Consider the following 18,663-nt stretch of genomic DNA (forward strand, 5'->3'; position numbering starts at 1 on the left):
CTCAAACTTTCACATCTTTTTAATCTTAAATAAAATTGGGGAATAGAATTATAATATACAAAAAAACAAACATTGTATCAATATATAAAACTTCTGTTTATATATTATCTATATATATATACGTATATATATATATAATATTAGAGGCATTTATCTAAACATAACGTGAATCAAAAATATGGCAATATCGATTCGCGTTAAGTTTCTCTTTTACCTCTTATGTTTACATATCTGTAAACTAAAAAATGGCGAGTATATTTGTAATTGAATTATAATATGCTACTATAGAAATAGAAATAAAATTTATAAAGACTTTGTGTCTTTCAAAAACATAACGATTATAAGAATTAAAGAAAATGGTAAAAACAAATGATTGAATCTTTTCAAAATAATTACAGTGGACTGACTTTCACTCTTATATAATTATAAAAAGAGAGAATTAATAAATTAAACTGGCAATAAGAACTAATGCCAGTTTTCTTTTTTTTGGCCACTATAGTAACAATATTAACCGAACGTGTAGAAAAAAGGTCACCTGGAGTCATGAGCTTGCAGATGATTAGGTGCATCTGCAAATGTAAATTTCAATTTATAAGCTTCCGCAACCAAAATACCTATTTCTGAATCTGTCCAGTTCTGTGTAGGCAAGTTCTGTAGCATCAACATCAAGCCCTACATTTAAAAACAATACTTAATTATAAAGTACTATGATCAACAATATTATACGATAAAAATATATAGACATTTTGATTTTAACTATAAAAATAAAAAAATTAAACTTGCCTGAAAGTCGGGTTGTAAGAGTAAATGACGTCTCCAACGAAGAAGGAAAGCTGCACATACATAAAGTTGAAATGAAGCAAATCGATCAGATTCCGCTAGGTAGGTATCCCATAGGCGAATCGTACAATGCAATGGAATTTCCCTAGTTAATAAATTATTCATCCACCGAAAGGAAAATTGTAAATAATCTATTCCATGTTGATGAAGATGTTGATGCAAAGGTGCTATAATAGAAAATTGTCTTTAATATTTATAGTTTAACGAAGAGTTAATGTTTTATATACATCAATGATATAAGTACCATCGATCCTTTGAATAAGTTCCTTCAATTGATTAACTTTATGTTGTATTCCTAACTGAGCAAATATATAATTATCTTGAATACCATCGAGAAACTTGGATAAACACCAAAAACTGTCTGCTTCAATAATATCACGTTGTTCTTTTTTTAAAGATGCCACGTCATAATTCTCTATATCTTGCCAAGCTGATACTGGTATAGCCTCTTGCAAGAATACTAAGAAGAAGGGAGTGACAAGATCGTTCATACCCTACAATATCAAAACTAAAATCAACATTTAAATGCTTTTAGAATAGGCAGAATATAATAGTAATATAGCTATATAATATAAAATAAGATTCAATAATATTATAACACTCATATATTTATCAATATACCTGCACATAACCAGAGGCAGGATGCCGAATTGCCCATATATAAAGTATTCTCTCAAAAATTAATTGTACAGTTGTTTGTTGAAATAATGAGATAAGGGGTGACATTCTTGGAATATCAATATGAATTTGACGATATGTATCCTGGAATCCTTCATCTCTCTCCACATCATAATACTGTTTTACTAGATTCCAATAATCTAAGCGCTTACGTTCTAAGACATGTTGTCTCCTTTCTATATTTGCTGGAAGATATTCCTGTGTATAATAAAAAATAATTTAATAATATTAATTTAAGGGGTAAATTAGGTATATACATGTACGGTATAAATTACCTGTCTTACTTACAGACAATAATCTCCATGTAACAGATCGTAACTTTGCTGGAACCCCTGACCATGACAGCTGCCTTAATTCTTCTAAATTTAATACAGATGCATCCAAAAGAGATTGAAATTTATCTATTTTACTTTCTCCATCTACAAATAATAATATATGGATAACACATGGATAAACAATGAGGTTAGAAATGATCGATATGTTTTCTTACCTTGCTCTTTTGAAGGTATAAAAAATTTTGTAGAAGAATTTGTTTGCCTTAATGGAAGTGGTCTACCAGGAAATTGCGTTGGCCTGTGATGGGGAGAAGTATTCGGTCCAAATTTGGAATCAGAATTGTCTATAGAATGCTGACTGTTATTAATTTGAGGATAAACAGACAAGTTAGCATTCCTAAGATGCAATGGCTGGACAGCTAATCTTTGGAGTGCCTCTGCTTTTTTTTCTTCGGGAATGATTTCTTGAGTTCGCTGGACTAATTTAGGATTTGTTTGTAATTCTTTGCTCGCGGTGCCAGATCTATGACTGTTAATTACACTAAGTGCAGCTGAATGACTAACTCTTTTAGATATTTTTACATCAGAAACTGTACAGAATTCATCATCTCCAGAATCCCAAGCATCATCCACGCTCTCCTGGAAATCTTGAAAGGATGTAGAACCACTTCCTCCACCTGCATTCCCACCGCTACTGACTGAAACTGTACCACTCAAGCTACCGGATGCAATTGTTGTTGTACCTATCTTATCGTGTCTAACATCTTGTTTGGGACTTGGCCTTTAAATAAGTATGGAATCTATTAGATATAAATCACAATTTGCTTAACTAAATCGATAAAACAAGTTATATTGATTTAAGTATCTTATTATATTTTTATAAAACATAATTATAGGTATTGTGTTTTATACGACGCATACCTGCCTGGTACCGCTCTAGTATTCTTTTTCCAAAATGATTGATGAGTTTGAAGAATCTGATTATGATGGTTTTGATTCTCCATTATCTTATGGTATTGGATTAACTGGCAATAGCCACTTTTCCGTAACCACCATAGAAATAATGATTTCTCTTCATTACCTTAAAAGCTATTCCTGAAATTTATAAAATAATATTGTCATCAAAAATAAGAATATTACAATATATTAATTAAATACTTATCATTATTTATCATATTATACTGATATATATAACAATACAAATTATTTTTACTAACAGAGACATATGCATAAAAGGATTATTCTACATATTGTGAAAAACATGTTAAAAACATATTGTGACGTCTGAATAAAACGGTAAACAATTTTTTATTTGCTGCAACTAATTTAAGATGTTCATATAAAAAATCTTACAATAATCGATATCAATGTGCTAGAAAGAAAAAGAATTATCTTGGATAAAAAGAAAAAGAAAAGAAAATAATAAGATTGCTATAGTTGTCTCTCTGTTCTATTGATGAATTCAAGGAGGTTAGGCATCTGATCAAGTTTTTTTACATCAATAAATCCAAGTAAAAATAAAATAAAACGTTTAAAACAATAAAGATGTTTTATATGAACTTCTAGTAGACGTAATTATGTAAATTGTTACGTAGGTAAAAGTTAATTGTTCTGCCACTGAATTAATTGTCATTTATATACAATTACATTCAAAATGAACTATGTTCTCATATAGAACGTATCCATTAGATGATACATAAGAGTAAAAAAAAAAACGAGTAAATTATAAATGTTTACCGTGTATTTCCTACATTCAAGTAGATTCAATCTTATATCCTTACTTTGCTCACTATTACAACAGGAGAAAAAAAAAACACTTCTCTTTAGTAAGAGTTTAATATTTTTGACGTATAACAATCTTATGCAAGTGCTGCCACCAGAATACTCGTAATAAACATCGAACGAACTGATCTACGATCTATTTATTCGATACGTATTCGCGAATTATTCTTTTCTTCGATATTGAATACGCATGTTAAGATTATTCGTAATAAATGATACTTAGCATTTACTTCCATTTGAAATCATTGCAGACTAATGCGAGTATCGCTAAGTTCTTCCGTTCACGCCCAGTACAGGTTAACGACGCCATACTAATCCTGTTTTTATTGTATGCTAGTTTTATTTCAAGTAGATATATAATTTCTAATTTAGGACATATATATAGTTTCGAGCGTTTATATTTGCAACAAATTTTTTTTTTGTCGATTTAACTTTCTCAGCAATTATTTTCACTCCCATTATTATAGGAGTAAAACTCTATATTCCTTTTTTTCTTTTATATTATTTGTTTCACTTTATTAGACTATTTCAAATCTTTTCTTTAATTCATTCTCAGCATTTATAAAACTTTAACGTTCAATTTAGATTAAATATAGTATGAATTTTAAATAGATTAAAAATTTTTTTTCTTTAGCCATAATTATTCCAATTAAATGAACAGTAGTAGGTACTGTATTAATCTCTATTATATCATTTCCGCATGAACTTTATCTATCACATAGTGATAATAAAATTCTGTTATATAGAATTTCTATTGGTAACCTTTTTTTTAAGATTATCTCTCTCTCTCAGTTACAATATTTAAATTATGAATCACATCAAAGTATAAATAATTAAATAATATTACATTCTAAATTTTGATTCTTCGTAAATAGTTTCTTATAAATTATTAGAAACGTAAAAGAGGCAAGCGTATTTATACATATTGTACATATGTATATATATATACATATGCATATATATATAAGTAAAGTTTCATTGGTGCACATGCACCTTTTATGCTTAACTGTAAATGTGTATGTTCATAGTATACGAACAGATACATATTTTCTTAAATATGCATGCGAGAGAGTATCCGTGATTCCATACAAAGAATTAGTTATTACACGTATATGATTCCCCCTTTTATGAATTACCTCACCTTTTAATTCAAATGTAGAAGATGTATAGAAAAGATATGATTGGTTTCGCTGGAATAACCTGCACTGAATATAAGAAAGAGAAATAAACAACACATGAAAACAAACGTATACATATATCAAATTACGGGAATGTATATATAATGAATGTATATAAGAAGTATATTCATATGTGCCATCTTTCATAGAAAACGTTTCTCTCTTAATCTTATATAGAAACCAATACATTCATGCGTCGTCTTTCGATGACACCGTCAAACGGGACGACCTAAAATTTAGTCAGTCTTACGCGCGCACTGCTGCGCTTCGTATCATTACAGTCATTGATTTGTAAATTTTTTTCCCCCCAAACAATTCACTTATATATAAATAGTGTACTATCACATCGAGAAATCTATAATAATAATAATAATAATAATAAAATATAAAAGAAAACAAACACATGACATTTTTGGGACTAATGTTTTCACTAAATATTTGAACATAATCTTTATTTCGTCTGGAAGGCCAATCGATTTTACTTTTGAACACAGGTGAGTAAGGTTTCATTATAAGCAAATCGTGTTCTTCTTTATTTAAGATCTCGTTTATTTTTTTGAATATTTTTAATGTTTCAAATGAAATTATTTAATTTTTCTCTTTTTTTTCCCTCTTTTCCTACCACATCCTTCCGCTCTTTTTTTCGTTTATTTTTTCTAGATATTTCGTTCTAATCTCATAGATAATATTAAGCATTAGTTGGCACGTTATTTTCATGGTCTTCATATTATAGATTAGACTAAATGTACGATTATTATACCAATGCAACGTTGCACAATAATTAACGATTACTTTTTTTCTTTCCTTTGACTTCAATAAATTATATATTATTATGATTAAAATGAGTTAATCGTGGAATTTTACAAACTTTATCATGTTTCCTTTTTTTACTTTTAATCAAATGAAATATCGTTAATTGAAAATAATTTCAAAATATATATGTATATTTTTAATTAACGAGTGACATTTTCATATCCTTATCTTCTGTAAACGTTTATCCTTATCTCCTTCACCTTTATTTTAATCAACGGGTTAACTTTTCTTAATGTTAGGTATTGGTGAGTTTAATATTTAATATGATACCTAATCAAATATTTAGATAATTATTTTTATCAGTAGAAAGTTTGAGATACTACATTTCTATACTTTTCATTGTGAAACTGGGTGATGTGTATAGGATAAATGACCTAAAATTGAAGGAGCACAGTTGAGAAAACAATCCTATAAAATAAAACTTTCTCCTTTGAACACTTTAAGTTTTTACTTTTGAATATTAATTTTATATCTTTTTTTGATCCTGTTAGTATGTATGCATGTATATATGTATGTCAATCTACTGAGTAGATAAATAAAAAAATTAATAAATATATTTGTATTTAAAAGTTAATATAAATCACAGTTTATATTTTTATAGATTTGATAATTATCTGATTGAAAAATGTCAGACATTGAGGCAGATGATGAGGTAGGCGAATGAATATTCAGTAATGTCAAATTAATACTTTATCTATTGGATCGTAACAATAATTTTTTACTTCTAAAATGAAAAAGAAAAATATTAGTAATAAAAAAGTAATAGATCAAACAATAAAAAGTAAGATTAGTAATAAAAAGTAATATTTAATTGAGGGACGTCAAATTGTTTCATCCATAAATAAAGTATTAATATAATGTATATTTTGTTTAGTTATTAATCTGTGTTTTTATAATTATTGTTATTACAGTTTCAAGATGCTCAAGAATATCCAGCTTCGTAAGTTAAAAAATACATTTATATAATTCATAAGTATGCATATATTTTTTTACAAGAATACATTTTATTTTATTACAGATCTACTTCTATGGATTTAGAAACAGCTATTTCGGAATCAAGAAAGGCAATTTATTATTTCTTTAATAATGATTTTGATCAAGCAAAAAAGATTATGGAACCATGGGCAAACAGTAGCATGTACCATTCCTTAGGTACAAGCGTCTTTGCATTTTTAGAAGCTATACTGACATTTGAACAAGTATGAGGAAATAATTAACATTTTTCTATTCATTGATATATACAATGTTTAATTTTTAACACTTTGCAATATGCATTACTTAGAAGTACATAGAGAAAGCATCTGAAGCGTTAAAACAATGTATAAATGTCTGTTCAAAACATCGCAAATATACTTCAATTACACAAAACATTGGAAAAATGGTTAAGAAGACCAATTACGACGCTTATACAATTGGTAATGTTTTTCTTTCACAGCATATTATAAAGCTTTATAATAATGCATGTCAGAGCACAAACTAACATTAGTAATAATTACTGCTACTATATAATATATCAATCCAAAGAATTGACTGGGGAAACACATGTGTTATTAATTAAATTTATTGAATTTTTATATTATAAATATTAAGAGAAATAACATCACATTCTTTTTCATATTTATAACATTTAATTTATATTTTTTTTAGCTTAATAAAAAGAATGTAGCAATCATTAAGTCCACAAGTGTGACTTATCATTAATTTGTAGCATTGACTTTAGCAATAACATTATTAAGTTAAGTGTAGTGCATGCAGGGAATGATAGAAAATTAATATTGCAGAGGAAGTGCATGCAGAACTCTGCTATGCTGAATCACTTCTTTTAAAGTCGATGCTCACATTTGTGGAGGACGAGACTCTGGTCAGTTTTGTCAAGGCTGGATTGAAAATTCGTACCTGCTTTCTATCGTACAAGTAAATAAGTCCTAACGCGAAAATTATATTTCTTTTTTTTTCTTCTTCTTAAAACATCTTTATCTAACGTTTTTTTTTTTACATTACAGAGAATGCTTAACAATTCTAAATAATCGTAAATGGGAGAATGAAATACAAAAACTTCACTTTGAAAGTGGTGTACGTATGGGTATTGGCACATTTAATTTGGTATGTAAAGTTATTTTTATGATATAAAAAAATTTCATTATATAAATAATAATATATATATTAATAAACTGTTATGATCAATTATAACGTTTGAAATTACAGATGATTTCTTTATTACCTCCTCGAATTATTAAATTACTGGAATTTATTGGATTTTCTGGTGATAAGGTAATGAGCTATATTCTAATTATTATATATATAATAATATAAAGAAATAATGAAAATGTTTTTTGTAGGATTACGGTATTAGTGAATTAGAAGCAGGATTTAAAGAAAGAAGAGGTCTTCGTCAAATATTGTGTGTAATGACATTACTAAGTTATAATTTATATGCTTGTTTTATATTAAGTCATGCAGATGGTAATTTAGACTGGTGTCAGGAAGCATTAGAGGAAGAATTAAATTCTTATCCAAATGGTGTATGGTTCCTTTTCTTTAAAGGAAGACTTGAGTTAGTAAGAGGAAATATTGAAGATTCCATAGAATGGTATAAAAAATCTTGGAGGAGTCAAAATATTTGGCCTCAATTTCATTGTGCTTGTTATTGGGAATTAATGTGGGCTCATTGTATTAAGCAACAATGGGACGAAGCTGCTGATTATGCTAATAAGTTAGCTAACGAATCCAAATGGTCTAGAACAATATACCTTTACCAAAAAGCTGCAATTCTTTTAATGCAAAATCCAAATAACGATGAGAAACATATTATAGATAATTTAATGATGCAAGCACCAACCTTCAAACAACGAATTGCAGGGAAATCATTGCCAATTGAAAAGTTTATTGTTAAAAAGGTAGAACGCTATTTTGCACAGAAGAAGAATTTAATTCTTCCAGTGTTTGAGCTTATGTATCTGTGGAATTTATTCAGGATAATTGGCAAACGAAGGGATTTAATTATAAATATGTACAAAAGAATTGAAGACGAGGAAAAAGAATTAAATTCATCGATGTGAGTCATTCTTTTCTTTATCATAATTTTGTTTTCATATTTATTTCTAACAATTAAAATTATTTTCTAGAAAAACAGAATTTCATGCAGACAATGAAGCACTTCTTCTGCTTTTAAAGGGTGCTTGTCTTCGTCAAATGGGACATCACGCATTATCTGAGAATTGTTTAGAACGTGTTAAACAATTAGAAAAATCTATAAAAGAAGACACTTATCTACTTCCTTATGCTACCGTTGAACTTGCTTTATTAGCAGAAGATCAACAGGATATTAAAACTGCAGTTTTATATTTGGAAGATGCGAAGTAAACAAATCTTAGAAATATTTTACGTATACATATAATATACACTATTAATTGTAATATTATATTTTCCAGAAAAAATTATACCGGGTACCTGTTGGAAACAAGATTACATTTTAGAACACATTCGGATATTATGAGATTGACTGGGAAAAAATCGGGAGATCTTATATCAAATAAACAAGAAAATATAATCAAACAGCAACAGAAAGAAAATGCTATTAGCACTTTTATTAATGAGGAGTCAAATACAGACAGTAATGCGAATGCAAAATTAAAAAATAGTCCTATTGTTACAAGCCTATAAAATTCAACATTTTATCTAAATAATATGTTTATTCTTCTATATATTTCTTTTATACTTCAATGATTGCAGATTAGAAGAATGTATCCAATATTCTTGGCACTATAATTCTATTCATGGTCGATTTGATGGTCTACTGTAAAGATTTAAATTATTTTTTTATAGTTAGTAATAAATTATTATATTCTTTCTTACTATGGGTCAAGTGCAAAAGCAATTTCAATTAAATTATAATTATTGAATGGAGTAATGGGGAAAAGTATGAAGTACTGTTTCATTCATACGTAATTATGTATACAGATAGTGAGCATAGATATATATTGTAATTACAAAATTTAATAAAATTATTTCTAATGAAAGAGAGAATTCAAAAAAATGAGGAAGAATGAATATTTGCTTAATTTGAAATGTCATTCGCATATGAATTTGTTACTGTACAAGTTTACATATATTTTATTTGTTTCAAAACTATTTTTATTATTTTTATGTTGTTATATGATACGTTGTTCTTTTGAATTATTTATGTTATGTTATGTTATTGTTATTTGTTTTATAATGTGTGATACTTTATTTTAATTTTTGTAATTTAAAATGGTATTAAATTTTGTTGAATTATATTTTTATTAATTATGTGATATATAAAAATATATTATAAAATATGAATAATATAAAATTCTTATATTTTATATTTTTATTGTACAAATTTTTCCTCAGTCGATAATTCAGTTTCGAAACCCTGAGGAATGTAAATTTACTATCCTATACTGTCCTGTATATTGTCCGTGGGTGAAGTTGGGTGAAATTAATGTCACTTCAATACTCTAGTGTTATTCTAGTGGAGCTGGAACCGTAGGTTATAAACATTATTTAATAGTTGAACATTTGTTCTATAGCAAATATAAAAGATAAAATTTAATAATATTTCTATATATTATATATTTATAGTTATAAATATGAATAATTAGTTATTAATTTTAGCTCGTACAATGATAAATTCACAAAATTGAATGAACACATGTTAAAACCGGTTCCAATATTTCTTTTATCTTTTTTCTTGCATCAATACATTTACAATTAGCATAATTATCAAAGTCTTTTTACATATATCTAATTATAATATCAAAGATTACATTGAATAATATCATGATAGCTATATTGAAGTACTTACTGAGATAATAGTCGCAATATATAATCTCGTATTGGAATTTCTAACCTGATATATGAACCCGGTATATAAAAATGATTATAAAATATCTTTTGTCGGAGAACGTTATTCGTTATCAAATCTTTAACTTAGGAAATATTTAAATAATCAAACTCAAATTGAATAATATTATACATTTTTGGATTTTTCTTACTTTGCAGTAATGATGATATAAAAGTTATGATGCAACACTGGAAGATACTTATATAAATGTAAAACAAAAATAAGAATAATTTATAAAAGAAAAACTATGTTCCTGGGTAATAGAGTATTTATATATGTATTATATATGTACATATATATATATATTGTAATACTTTTGAAATATGATTTTTATCCGTATAATAAATGTATTAAATATGTTATAGATATCAATCAATAAATAGCATCTAATTCACAATGAGCACAAATATGAGTGATGTACAAGGTTCTTTAAAGGAAGCTTTATACGATACACTAACAGGAATTTTATCTCCGCATCGAGATATTCGACAAGCAGCTGAACAAAGAATTCAAGCACTCGAAGTCACAGAAGAATTTGGTATTCATCTTACTGAATTCGTGATTGATCCTAATGGTCATTTACCAATTAGACAATTAGCATCTATACTTTTAAAGCAGTATGTAGAAACACATTGGAATTCGCTAGCTGAAAAATTTAGGCCGCCTGAATTAAAACAAGTAACTAAAGAAAAAATAAAAGAGTTATTACCACATGGATTATGTGAACCTATTAGCAAGGTACGCAATTGTAATATCTTTCTTCGTTATACTATATTTTAGTTTTCATTTATATAATATATTTATCTATTGATTTAGATACGTACAGCAGTAGCATATGCAATATCTGGTATAGCGCATTGGGATTGGCCTGAAAATTGGTCTGGCCTATTTGATATATTAGTTAATTGTTTAAGCGGAGAAAGTGAATATGCTGTTCATGGGGCAATGAGAGTTCTAACAGAATTTACACGTGATCTCACCGATACTCAAGTACCAAATGTTGGTCCTGTTATATTACAAGAGATGTATAGAATCTTTCAGAGCGAGAATGTAAGTTAACCGAAATATTTAACAATATTCCTTTCCTTTTTTGTCGATTTGAACATGTATTTAACTTGATATATTATATAGCAATATTCAATCAGAACACGTGGACGTGCAATTGAAATTTTTACGATCATCATCAGTCTCATAGCTAATACAGGACATAAAGGATTCGTCGAACAATATTTACAGCCAGTTATTCCTATGATTTGTGAAAAATTTGTTCAGTGCCTGCGCGTTTCTAATGGTCCAACAAGCGACAGTGGACTTAAAACTGATATTGTCAGAGCCATAAACTGCCTTGTTACAAAGTTACCTAAACATATATCCCACTTTTTACCTCAAATGTTACCACCGGTTTGGGAAACATTAATTGAAAGTGCAAAAATTTATCAAGAAGAAACAGTCAATGGGATTTCAGAAACAAATAATAGAGAAGTAGATTCTGATGGTATGTTAATAATAGTACAAAAATCTAACAGATATTAGTAATTTCTAATCTTTCTTTGTTTTCAGGTGAAATCATTGATTTTAACAACCTTATCATTGCTATATTTGAATTTGTTCAGTCTATTATGGAACATAAAAAATTTTCGCACCTTGTCTACAATTTGTTACAAGATATACTTTACTATACAATAATCTTTATGCAAATAACGGATGAACAGATCGAGTTATGGACAACTAGTCCTAATCAATTTTTAGAAGAAGACGATCAGTGTTTTCTCTCTTACAACTTGAGGATATCAGCAGAGGAATTTTTATCAGTAAGTGTACACAAAATGTAATTGAATTAGAACAAATTATATCTACATATTACTTTTATTCAGGGTATTATCACTCAATTCGAAGAGAGAGGAGTAAATGCACTTTGCGAAGCAATTACTCGGCATATAGAAGCCACAAACAGACTGCAAGCTGGCGGAGGTGATAATAGGAGTATTGAAAATTGGTGGAAAATACATGAATCTTCCATAATAGCATTGAATATTACAAGAGATACAGTGATAGAAAAACAGCAGAAAGGATTATTGCAATTTGATATTATTAGATTTATGGAAACTGTTGTATTAAATAATTTGAATGATTCAAGTAATGAAAATATTGTTTAAATCTATTTCTGTTAAAAAATTTGTTTAATGTCATTGTTAAATATTATTTTCTCTATATAATACTTATTATTTATAGATGCACCACCATTACTTCTTGGTCGTTATTTATGCGTCGGTGGAAGATATGCTAAATTAATGCCACCTGAAATGAACTCAAGATTTCTAGAAGCAACAGTTAATGGTTTACAGGAAAATCAACCTTCATGTATTCGTATAAGCGCTACTAAAGCTATATATTGGTTCTGTGAAATATCCAGCACAGATGCTAATAATCCTACTCTTAATATTATTAGATCTCATTTACCGAATATATTTCAAGGATTGTTTAATTTATCTAGTCAAGCATCTACAGAAATCCTAATCTTAGTAATGGAAACATTTCAAGTAATAATATCGGTAATTATAATGATACAAAATTTACCATATTTGTATATACACCTTTTTTGCTTTTATCAATGTTACAAAACATTTTAAAATTTGTTAAAATTTTGCAGTTGGATAAAGCATTTACTGCCTCAGTAGAAAATAAAATATGTCCGTTAACAATTGCGGTGTTTTTAAAGTTTCATAGCGATCCAATAATACTGTCTGCATGTCAGAGTATATTTAAAGAATTAACACAAAATTCAAACTGCATTGAACCTCTGCAAACTCGTTTAATACCAACTTTAGTGAGTATGATGGCAGTTACACCAGTGGATAGATCGAAGGATGGTATGAAAATTTCTTATAAAGAAGATAGATATATATTTATTTAGGAAACATATTAATGTTTATTTTTATTAGAGCGGAATCGCGGGGTAGCTTTGGATATCTTACAAGTTCTTGTTCAATATTCACCAAAACCATTAAGTAATGCTTTGATTGAAACCGCCTTTCCCGCTGCTTGTCATTGCATTCTTAATTCAGAAGATAATGGGACACTACAAAGTGGAGGAGAAGTACTACGTACATATTTGTCTGTAGCTGCACGTCAAGTTACTAATCACAGAGACAACGATGGTCAAACTGGATTACAATATATCTTGCGAATAATTTCACAGCTGTTAAATCCTCAGGTAATATTATAACATAAATGTACTTTTTTAATTCGTGATAAATATGTCTATCAAAATGTCCCTCTATATTTATAGTCTAGCGAATTCACAGCAACCTTCATTGGACGTTTGGTAACGACTTTAATACGAAATGTTGGAAATACGTTGGGAGAAAATCTTGATCTGTTATTAAAAGCTGTTCTTAGTAAAATGCAAAGAGCCGAAACATTAACAGTCATACAAAGTTTGATTATGATATATGCACACCTTATAAATACAGAGTTTGATGCTGTTGTGAATTTCTTATCAACGGTACCTGGCCCTACTGGGCAAAGTGCTCTTGCCTTTGTGTTGTCTGAATGGGTTAGCAGACAACATCTTTTTTTCGGTGGATATGAACGTAAAGTAGCTACTGTAGCGTTATGTAAAATACTGGAACACGGTGTTACACGGGACGATTCTAGATTGAATGAAATCACTGTAAAAGGGGACCAAATATTTTCTGGTAAGGAATCTATTTTTGTATTTTTTTGAAGGAAGAGTAAATTAATAAATAAAATAGTTCATTTATCATGATCATTTTGATTTTTGTTGATTTCTTTTTTTTTAAATAGATGAAAAGAAATGTATTAGTATATGTATATATATAAATGTATATTTTCTACATAGGAAATGAAACTGGTATAAGGACCAGAAGTAAAGCAGAAACGCAACCTATACAATGGACTACTGTGCCTGTTCTTGTTAAGATCTTTAAATTAATAATTAATGAACTATCCAATGATATTGAAGTATTTAATGCCACTCAAGAAAGTGATGTATGTATATCTATTATCTTCTATGATTATTTAAATTTATTCGAATGTTAACCAAAATAGGATTAGAAATGTTAGATTTATATGAAACATTACATTTCCCAGATATCTGATGAAGATGATGACGAAACTGATGGGAATGATACTTTTATAGATCCTGGACATGAAAATAATTTATTACGTAAGATTTTATTAATTATGATTTCTTGCAATTCGTTTTACTTAATGTGTTATATTTTGTTGTTGTGCAAATATAACAAATTTTGCAATTCGTTTTTGTGTGTAATTGAATAAATCTACATATAACTTATTAAATATTTTCGTTTTCTTTTAAACAGGTATAGAAGGAGAATATTATGACAAAGAAGAGGAAGAAGATCCTGATCTTTTGCAAGATACCATTTATCATTTGAATCTTAGCCAATACTTGCGAGATTTTCTTTCCAATTTTTCAACTCATCATTGTTTTCCTGTATACATTCAACATCTTAATAATCTAGAGCGCAAAGTTTTGAACACTTTAAATATTAATTCAACATATATGTAACAGATTATGGATACAATAATAATGATACAATTTTTCTATTTGATAAAGAATTATTAAAGCAACTTTTATTTTTACTTTTACTATTATTGTTGTTATTATTAGTATTATTAACACTTACTTTTTGTAACGATTATAATATCTTTTACATAAATTTTTATGTTTTGCAAAGAATAATAATATCCTGTTGTTTATGATGATTTATAAGTGAAATTTGTATATTCCCGCGCGAAATTGGAAGTTGCGTAGAGGCTATTGCGCATATACCACCTTGACGCTCCATTGCATGATGATTGCATGCATGATGCACAACAGAATCAAAAATCCAAGTAAAATCGATCGTTTTGACGTAAAATTAGATTGTATTTTATTTGATAAATATTTCTAATTGTTTATATCATCAGAAATGGATTTGGAAGATAGTGAGAATTTGCCAAAACCAACGGGAACTTCACGGATTGAAAAGAATCCTGTTGATTACGACGAAGACAGAGTAAGGTTAGAATATTTTCGGTTGTGTCAAATGTCAAATTTAGAATAGAATATAAATTTGTTTTCATACTTAGATTTATAGAGAGATATTATGTAGTTCATAATACTAATTTAATAAAACAATTAATTTTCATTAAATCAAAGTTAGCAAATATCATATTTGACCCAACCTATGAAGTAAAGTTATTTCCTTAAGCAAGTAATTTTCATTAATGTTATTATTTCAGATGCATGAGATGACAGCTTCTTATTCGGAAATATCATTTGATTCGCAATCTTCTCCACCGGTTTCTGAGTTGAGATCACTTATCGAATCACCCGATATCGATGGAAAATATTTGGGAGAATGTTTGGAAAAAATGAATGGAATTGGTGGAAATAGACCGGATCAATTAGACTTAAGAAGTAGAGATTCTAGTCCAAACGAAGAAGAGGATTTAGATCCACCCAGTTATCATAAAGCTATGGGATACTTACAATTAGAAGGAACGGTAATGCAGGATGGAGATATGGTTTTGTTTGTAACCGAAGACTTGGAAAATAAGATTAAATTGTCCAGTCCGGTTACAAAAAAAGGAGAAACCCCTTCTTTTCCAGGATCAAGAAGTTCAACGCCTTGTTTATATAGGCAAGCATTAACGCCACAATTACCTTTATTGGATCATAATGTATTAAACGAATTAGAAATGGAAGCGAGGAAGATAGCTACTTCTGTTGATGCTCTTACAGAAAACCTAGCTGCTATTTTACACAGCGTACGTCATTTTTATATTTACTTTAGTGGCTCCAACGATTTGTAATAATATAAAATTATGATTTTTATAGGCATCTGCACTTACGGTTGGTTGTTTGGAAACTTATAGAGATGCTGTATGTAAAACTTGTGATGCCGTAGATCACAATATAAAATCCATGTATCAATTGATGGCTAAGTGCGAAGAATTATCCAAATGTATGGCACCAATTTATAAATTGGCAGAACAAATGTAAGTGTTTATATATTATTAACGAAAAAAAAATTATTAATGAATAATTTTGGTTTAAATTGATATTTAAATTATATCATATATGAATCGTTTCGAATGTTATCTTCGTTTTTATCCATTTGTATATTGATTTTGAGTCATTTGGAAACAAAACGTTAATAGAGATGAAAGATTAAACGAAGAAAGGACAGATGCCACGGTCTAATTGAAAAATAAAAGTTGTTTCAGTTAATTTTGTTGCTACGATTTCCATAAATATTAAAACAGGTCAAACAGTCATTTCCCTCTGTGTGCATAGTCTCTCGTCTTGGTTGGCACACTATACCGAACCCGTTTCACTTGCGTTTCAGTAAGGAGATGAAGAGGATGCTGGAACTGTTTGAGAGCGCAATGAATTTGTAAGGGTAGAAGTTGCCACCTTATGACATCACCTTCTTCTTTTTTTGAGCGATCCTGTTGTCCAAATGCTTTTACGATCATTCTTTGCGAACTCATAGAAAATCGATATCGTCGATAGAAAATTTATTAGATTCATAGAAACAATTAAAAAAAAGATAATTTTATACTTACCGATCGTTCATTGTTATTAGTTATATAGTTGGTAATATTAGATTCGACAAACGATAGATGCATTATTTCAAATTAAGATTAAATGCTCGTTACATCGTCATAAATTCGTCAGGATATGTGTCTCTGTGTGTGTATGTATATGATTTATTTTTAGATTAATCCTTGTTACATTGTACAAATTGTTATATAATGCGATTGTTTTGTTATACAAATAAACCATAACTATATATATATATATACATAGATGTAAACTGAAATGATGGTACGCTTAACAAGTTGGATGCTGAGCTATTTTCACGTGATTCAACGTGTTAAAGAACTTTTTCTCGATCTTCATCAACGTTCTTGTTGACCGTAGTCAACTCTTTGGCTATAGCCGAAAAGGGAGGTAGGAAAAAGAAAAAAAAAAGAGAGAGAGAGAAAGAGAGAAAAAAGGGCTGACTCGTCGTAGCGCAGGAGACGACATAATGACCGACGATAAATAAAAGATGGTGCGGCAGATAGCTGCCCCGTTTTACCTCGACCCGCTTTTACGAAACCCGATCGTCTCACGGGCGCCCTTTACCTTAGAGTCACCGCGAACTTCAAATAACCAAAGTGATTATATATGCGGTTCTACGCGTATATATACTACCTGAATTTCAAAGAGATATCGTCGAGTCAATGCACTTTTCCGTACTAATCTCTCCTCGGCGATAGATCCTGTTATTTTTAAGAAAGTTCCAGGTGCAAACGAACAAGCAGAATAAACAAAAAGATGTATGTATGCATGCAATATATAGATACATTCTCGGTAACGATAAGTACAGTTTTTTTTCTTTCTTTTTGAAGCTCGATCACAAAGTTATTCATTTCCTCGTCTTCTTTGATCATTTCCCATTAGACTCTTCACAGTTTCTTATCGTTAGCAAATTACTCGGAGCTTGCGAGTGCATCTTCTCGAGGGATGTAAGCTCGATGAGAAACTAAGATGAGAAAAAAAAAGAACTAAGAACATAGAAATACGAAAGGAGGAGAAGAAGAAGAAGAAGAAGAAGAAGCTATGGTGAAAGAAAATGAAACAAATGGGAATACGTGACTGCGTCGTCGCACAAATATCGCTAAATATCCTACGTTATTCTTTCGCATCGGTTAGCTCGCACGAACATACGAATTGCAAGATTGCGGTGATGTCGGAGGTGCGGAAAAGGTAAACTACAAATGCTTGACAGATCACAGGCCGCTAATTAAAAACCTCCTCGTCACCACGAAAGCTTTCCTCTTTTGGTAAGAGACAGAAGTATATCTACCCCTCTTTGCTTTTTTTTCTCTCTTTCTCTCTCTCTCTTTCTCTCTTACATCCTATTCCTCTCCTTTGCTCCTTTCGAAGACTGCTGACGGCAAAAGGCAAGAAACCGTCTGTTATCTTCGTTTCCTTTTCTTTCTCCCCATCCCTTTTATCTCTTCTCTAGTCTTTTTCCTCTCTCGCACGTGTTTTTCACCATCGTCGTAGATCGCGTATCCGAATTCAATGTGTGTATATATATATATATATATACGTGTATATGTATATGCATAAACGCGCGTACCTTTGCGTGCATGGTCATTGTTCCTTTATGTTACTTTCTGCCTGTCTCTTTTTTTCTTCCGT

The 18,663-nt window shown here is 29.3% G+C and overlaps 4 protein-coding genes across 9 annotated transcripts; 3 read left to right on the forward strand and 1 right to left on the reverse strand.

Moving 5' to 3' along the window:
- Window positions 1–285: 285 nt before the first annotated feature.
- On the reverse strand, window positions 286–3,980 carry LOC122522320 (TBC1 domain family member 22B). The gene is made up of 8 exons (XM_043643319.1): window positions 3,531–3,980; window positions 2,715–2,888; window positions 2,009–2,574; window positions 1,807–1,937; window positions 1,462–1,716; window positions 1,085–1,334; window positions 784–1,007; window positions 286–672 (listed from the first exon to the last, which is right to left on the reverse strand). The coding sequence occupies exons 2-8, from the start codon at window positions 2,795–2,797 to the stop codon at window positions 532–534; spliced, it is 1,650 nt and encodes a 549-aa protein (XP_043499254.1). The 5' UTR covers window positions 2,798–2,888; window positions 3,531–3,980; the 3' UTR covers window positions 286–531.
- Window positions 3,981–4,921: 941 nt separating this feature from the next.
- LOC122522321 (tetratricopeptide repeat protein 39B-like) lies at window positions 4,922–9,585 on the forward strand. Its single transcript, XM_043643320.1, has 11 exons — window positions 4,922–5,247; window positions 6,168–6,218; window positions 6,478–6,506; window positions 6,585–6,765; window positions 6,849–6,981; window positions 7,348–7,480; window positions 7,570–7,669; window positions 7,772–7,837; window positions 7,906–8,621; window positions 8,692–8,925; window positions 8,998–9,585. Exons 2-11 carry the CDS (start codon window positions 6,192–6,194, stop codon window positions 9,227–9,229), a joined length of 1,851 nt encoding a protein of 616 aa, XP_043499255.1. The 5' UTR covers window positions 4,922–5,247; window positions 6,168–6,191; the 3' UTR covers window positions 9,230–9,585.
- A 410-nt stretch (window positions 9,586–9,995) lies between these two features.
- LOC122522322 (importin-9) lies at window positions 9,996–15,035 on the forward strand. Of its 3 annotated transcripts, none has more exons than XM_043643322.1 (14): window positions 9,996–10,079; window positions 10,592–10,690; window positions 10,799–11,171; window positions 11,250–11,483; window positions 11,565–11,928; window positions 11,994–12,244; window positions 12,308–12,569; window positions 12,666–12,985; window positions 13,084–13,303; window positions 13,376–13,647; window positions 13,723–14,131; window positions 14,296–14,444; window positions 14,547–14,622; window positions 14,780–15,035. In XM_043643322.1, exons 3-14 carry the CDS (start codon window positions 10,830–10,832, stop codon window positions 14,986–14,988), a joined length of 3,108 nt encoding a protein of 1,035 aa, XP_043499257.1. In that variant the 5' UTR covers window positions 9,996–10,079; window positions 10,592–10,690; window positions 10,799–10,829; the 3' UTR covers window positions 14,989–15,035. The 3 variants fall into 3 exon arrangements, with proteins under 3 accessions (XP_043499257.1, XP_043499256.1, XP_043499258.1); XM_043643321.1 differs by having other exon boundaries at window positions 9,996–10,075; XM_043643323.1 differs by lacking the exon at window positions 9,996–10,079 and adding an exon at window positions 10,188–10,455.
- Window positions 15,036–15,093: 58 nt separating this feature from the next.
- LOC122522324 (BLOC-1-related complex subunit 6) lies at window positions 15,094–17,833 on the forward strand. Of its 4 annotated transcripts, none has more exons than XM_043643324.1 (4): window positions 15,094–15,478; window positions 15,705–16,232; window positions 16,303–16,463; window positions 16,762–16,853. In XM_043643324.1, the coding sequence occupies exons 1-4, from the start codon at window positions 15,392–15,394 to the stop codon at window positions 16,814–16,816; spliced, it is 831 nt and encodes a 276-aa protein (XP_043499259.1). In that variant the 5' UTR covers window positions 15,094–15,391; the 3' UTR covers window positions 16,817–16,853. The 4 variants fall into 4 exon arrangements, with proteins under 4 accessions (XP_043499259.1, XP_043499261.1, XP_043499260.1 ...); XM_043643326.1 differs by having other exon boundaries at window positions 16,731–16,822; XM_043643325.1 differs by having other exon boundaries at window positions 15,099–15,478; window positions 16,814–17,833.
- The last annotated feature ends 830 nt before the right edge of the window (window positions 17,834–18,663 follow it).

The sequence above is a fragment of the Polistes fuscatus genome, unplaced genomic scaffold (genome assembly GCF_010416935.1).
Source record: "Polistes fuscatus isolate 324 unplaced genomic scaffold, CU_Pfus_HIC Scaffold5, whole genome shotgun sequence".
NCBI lineage: Eukaryota > Metazoa > Arthropoda > Insecta > Hymenoptera > Vespidae > Polistes > Polistes fuscatus.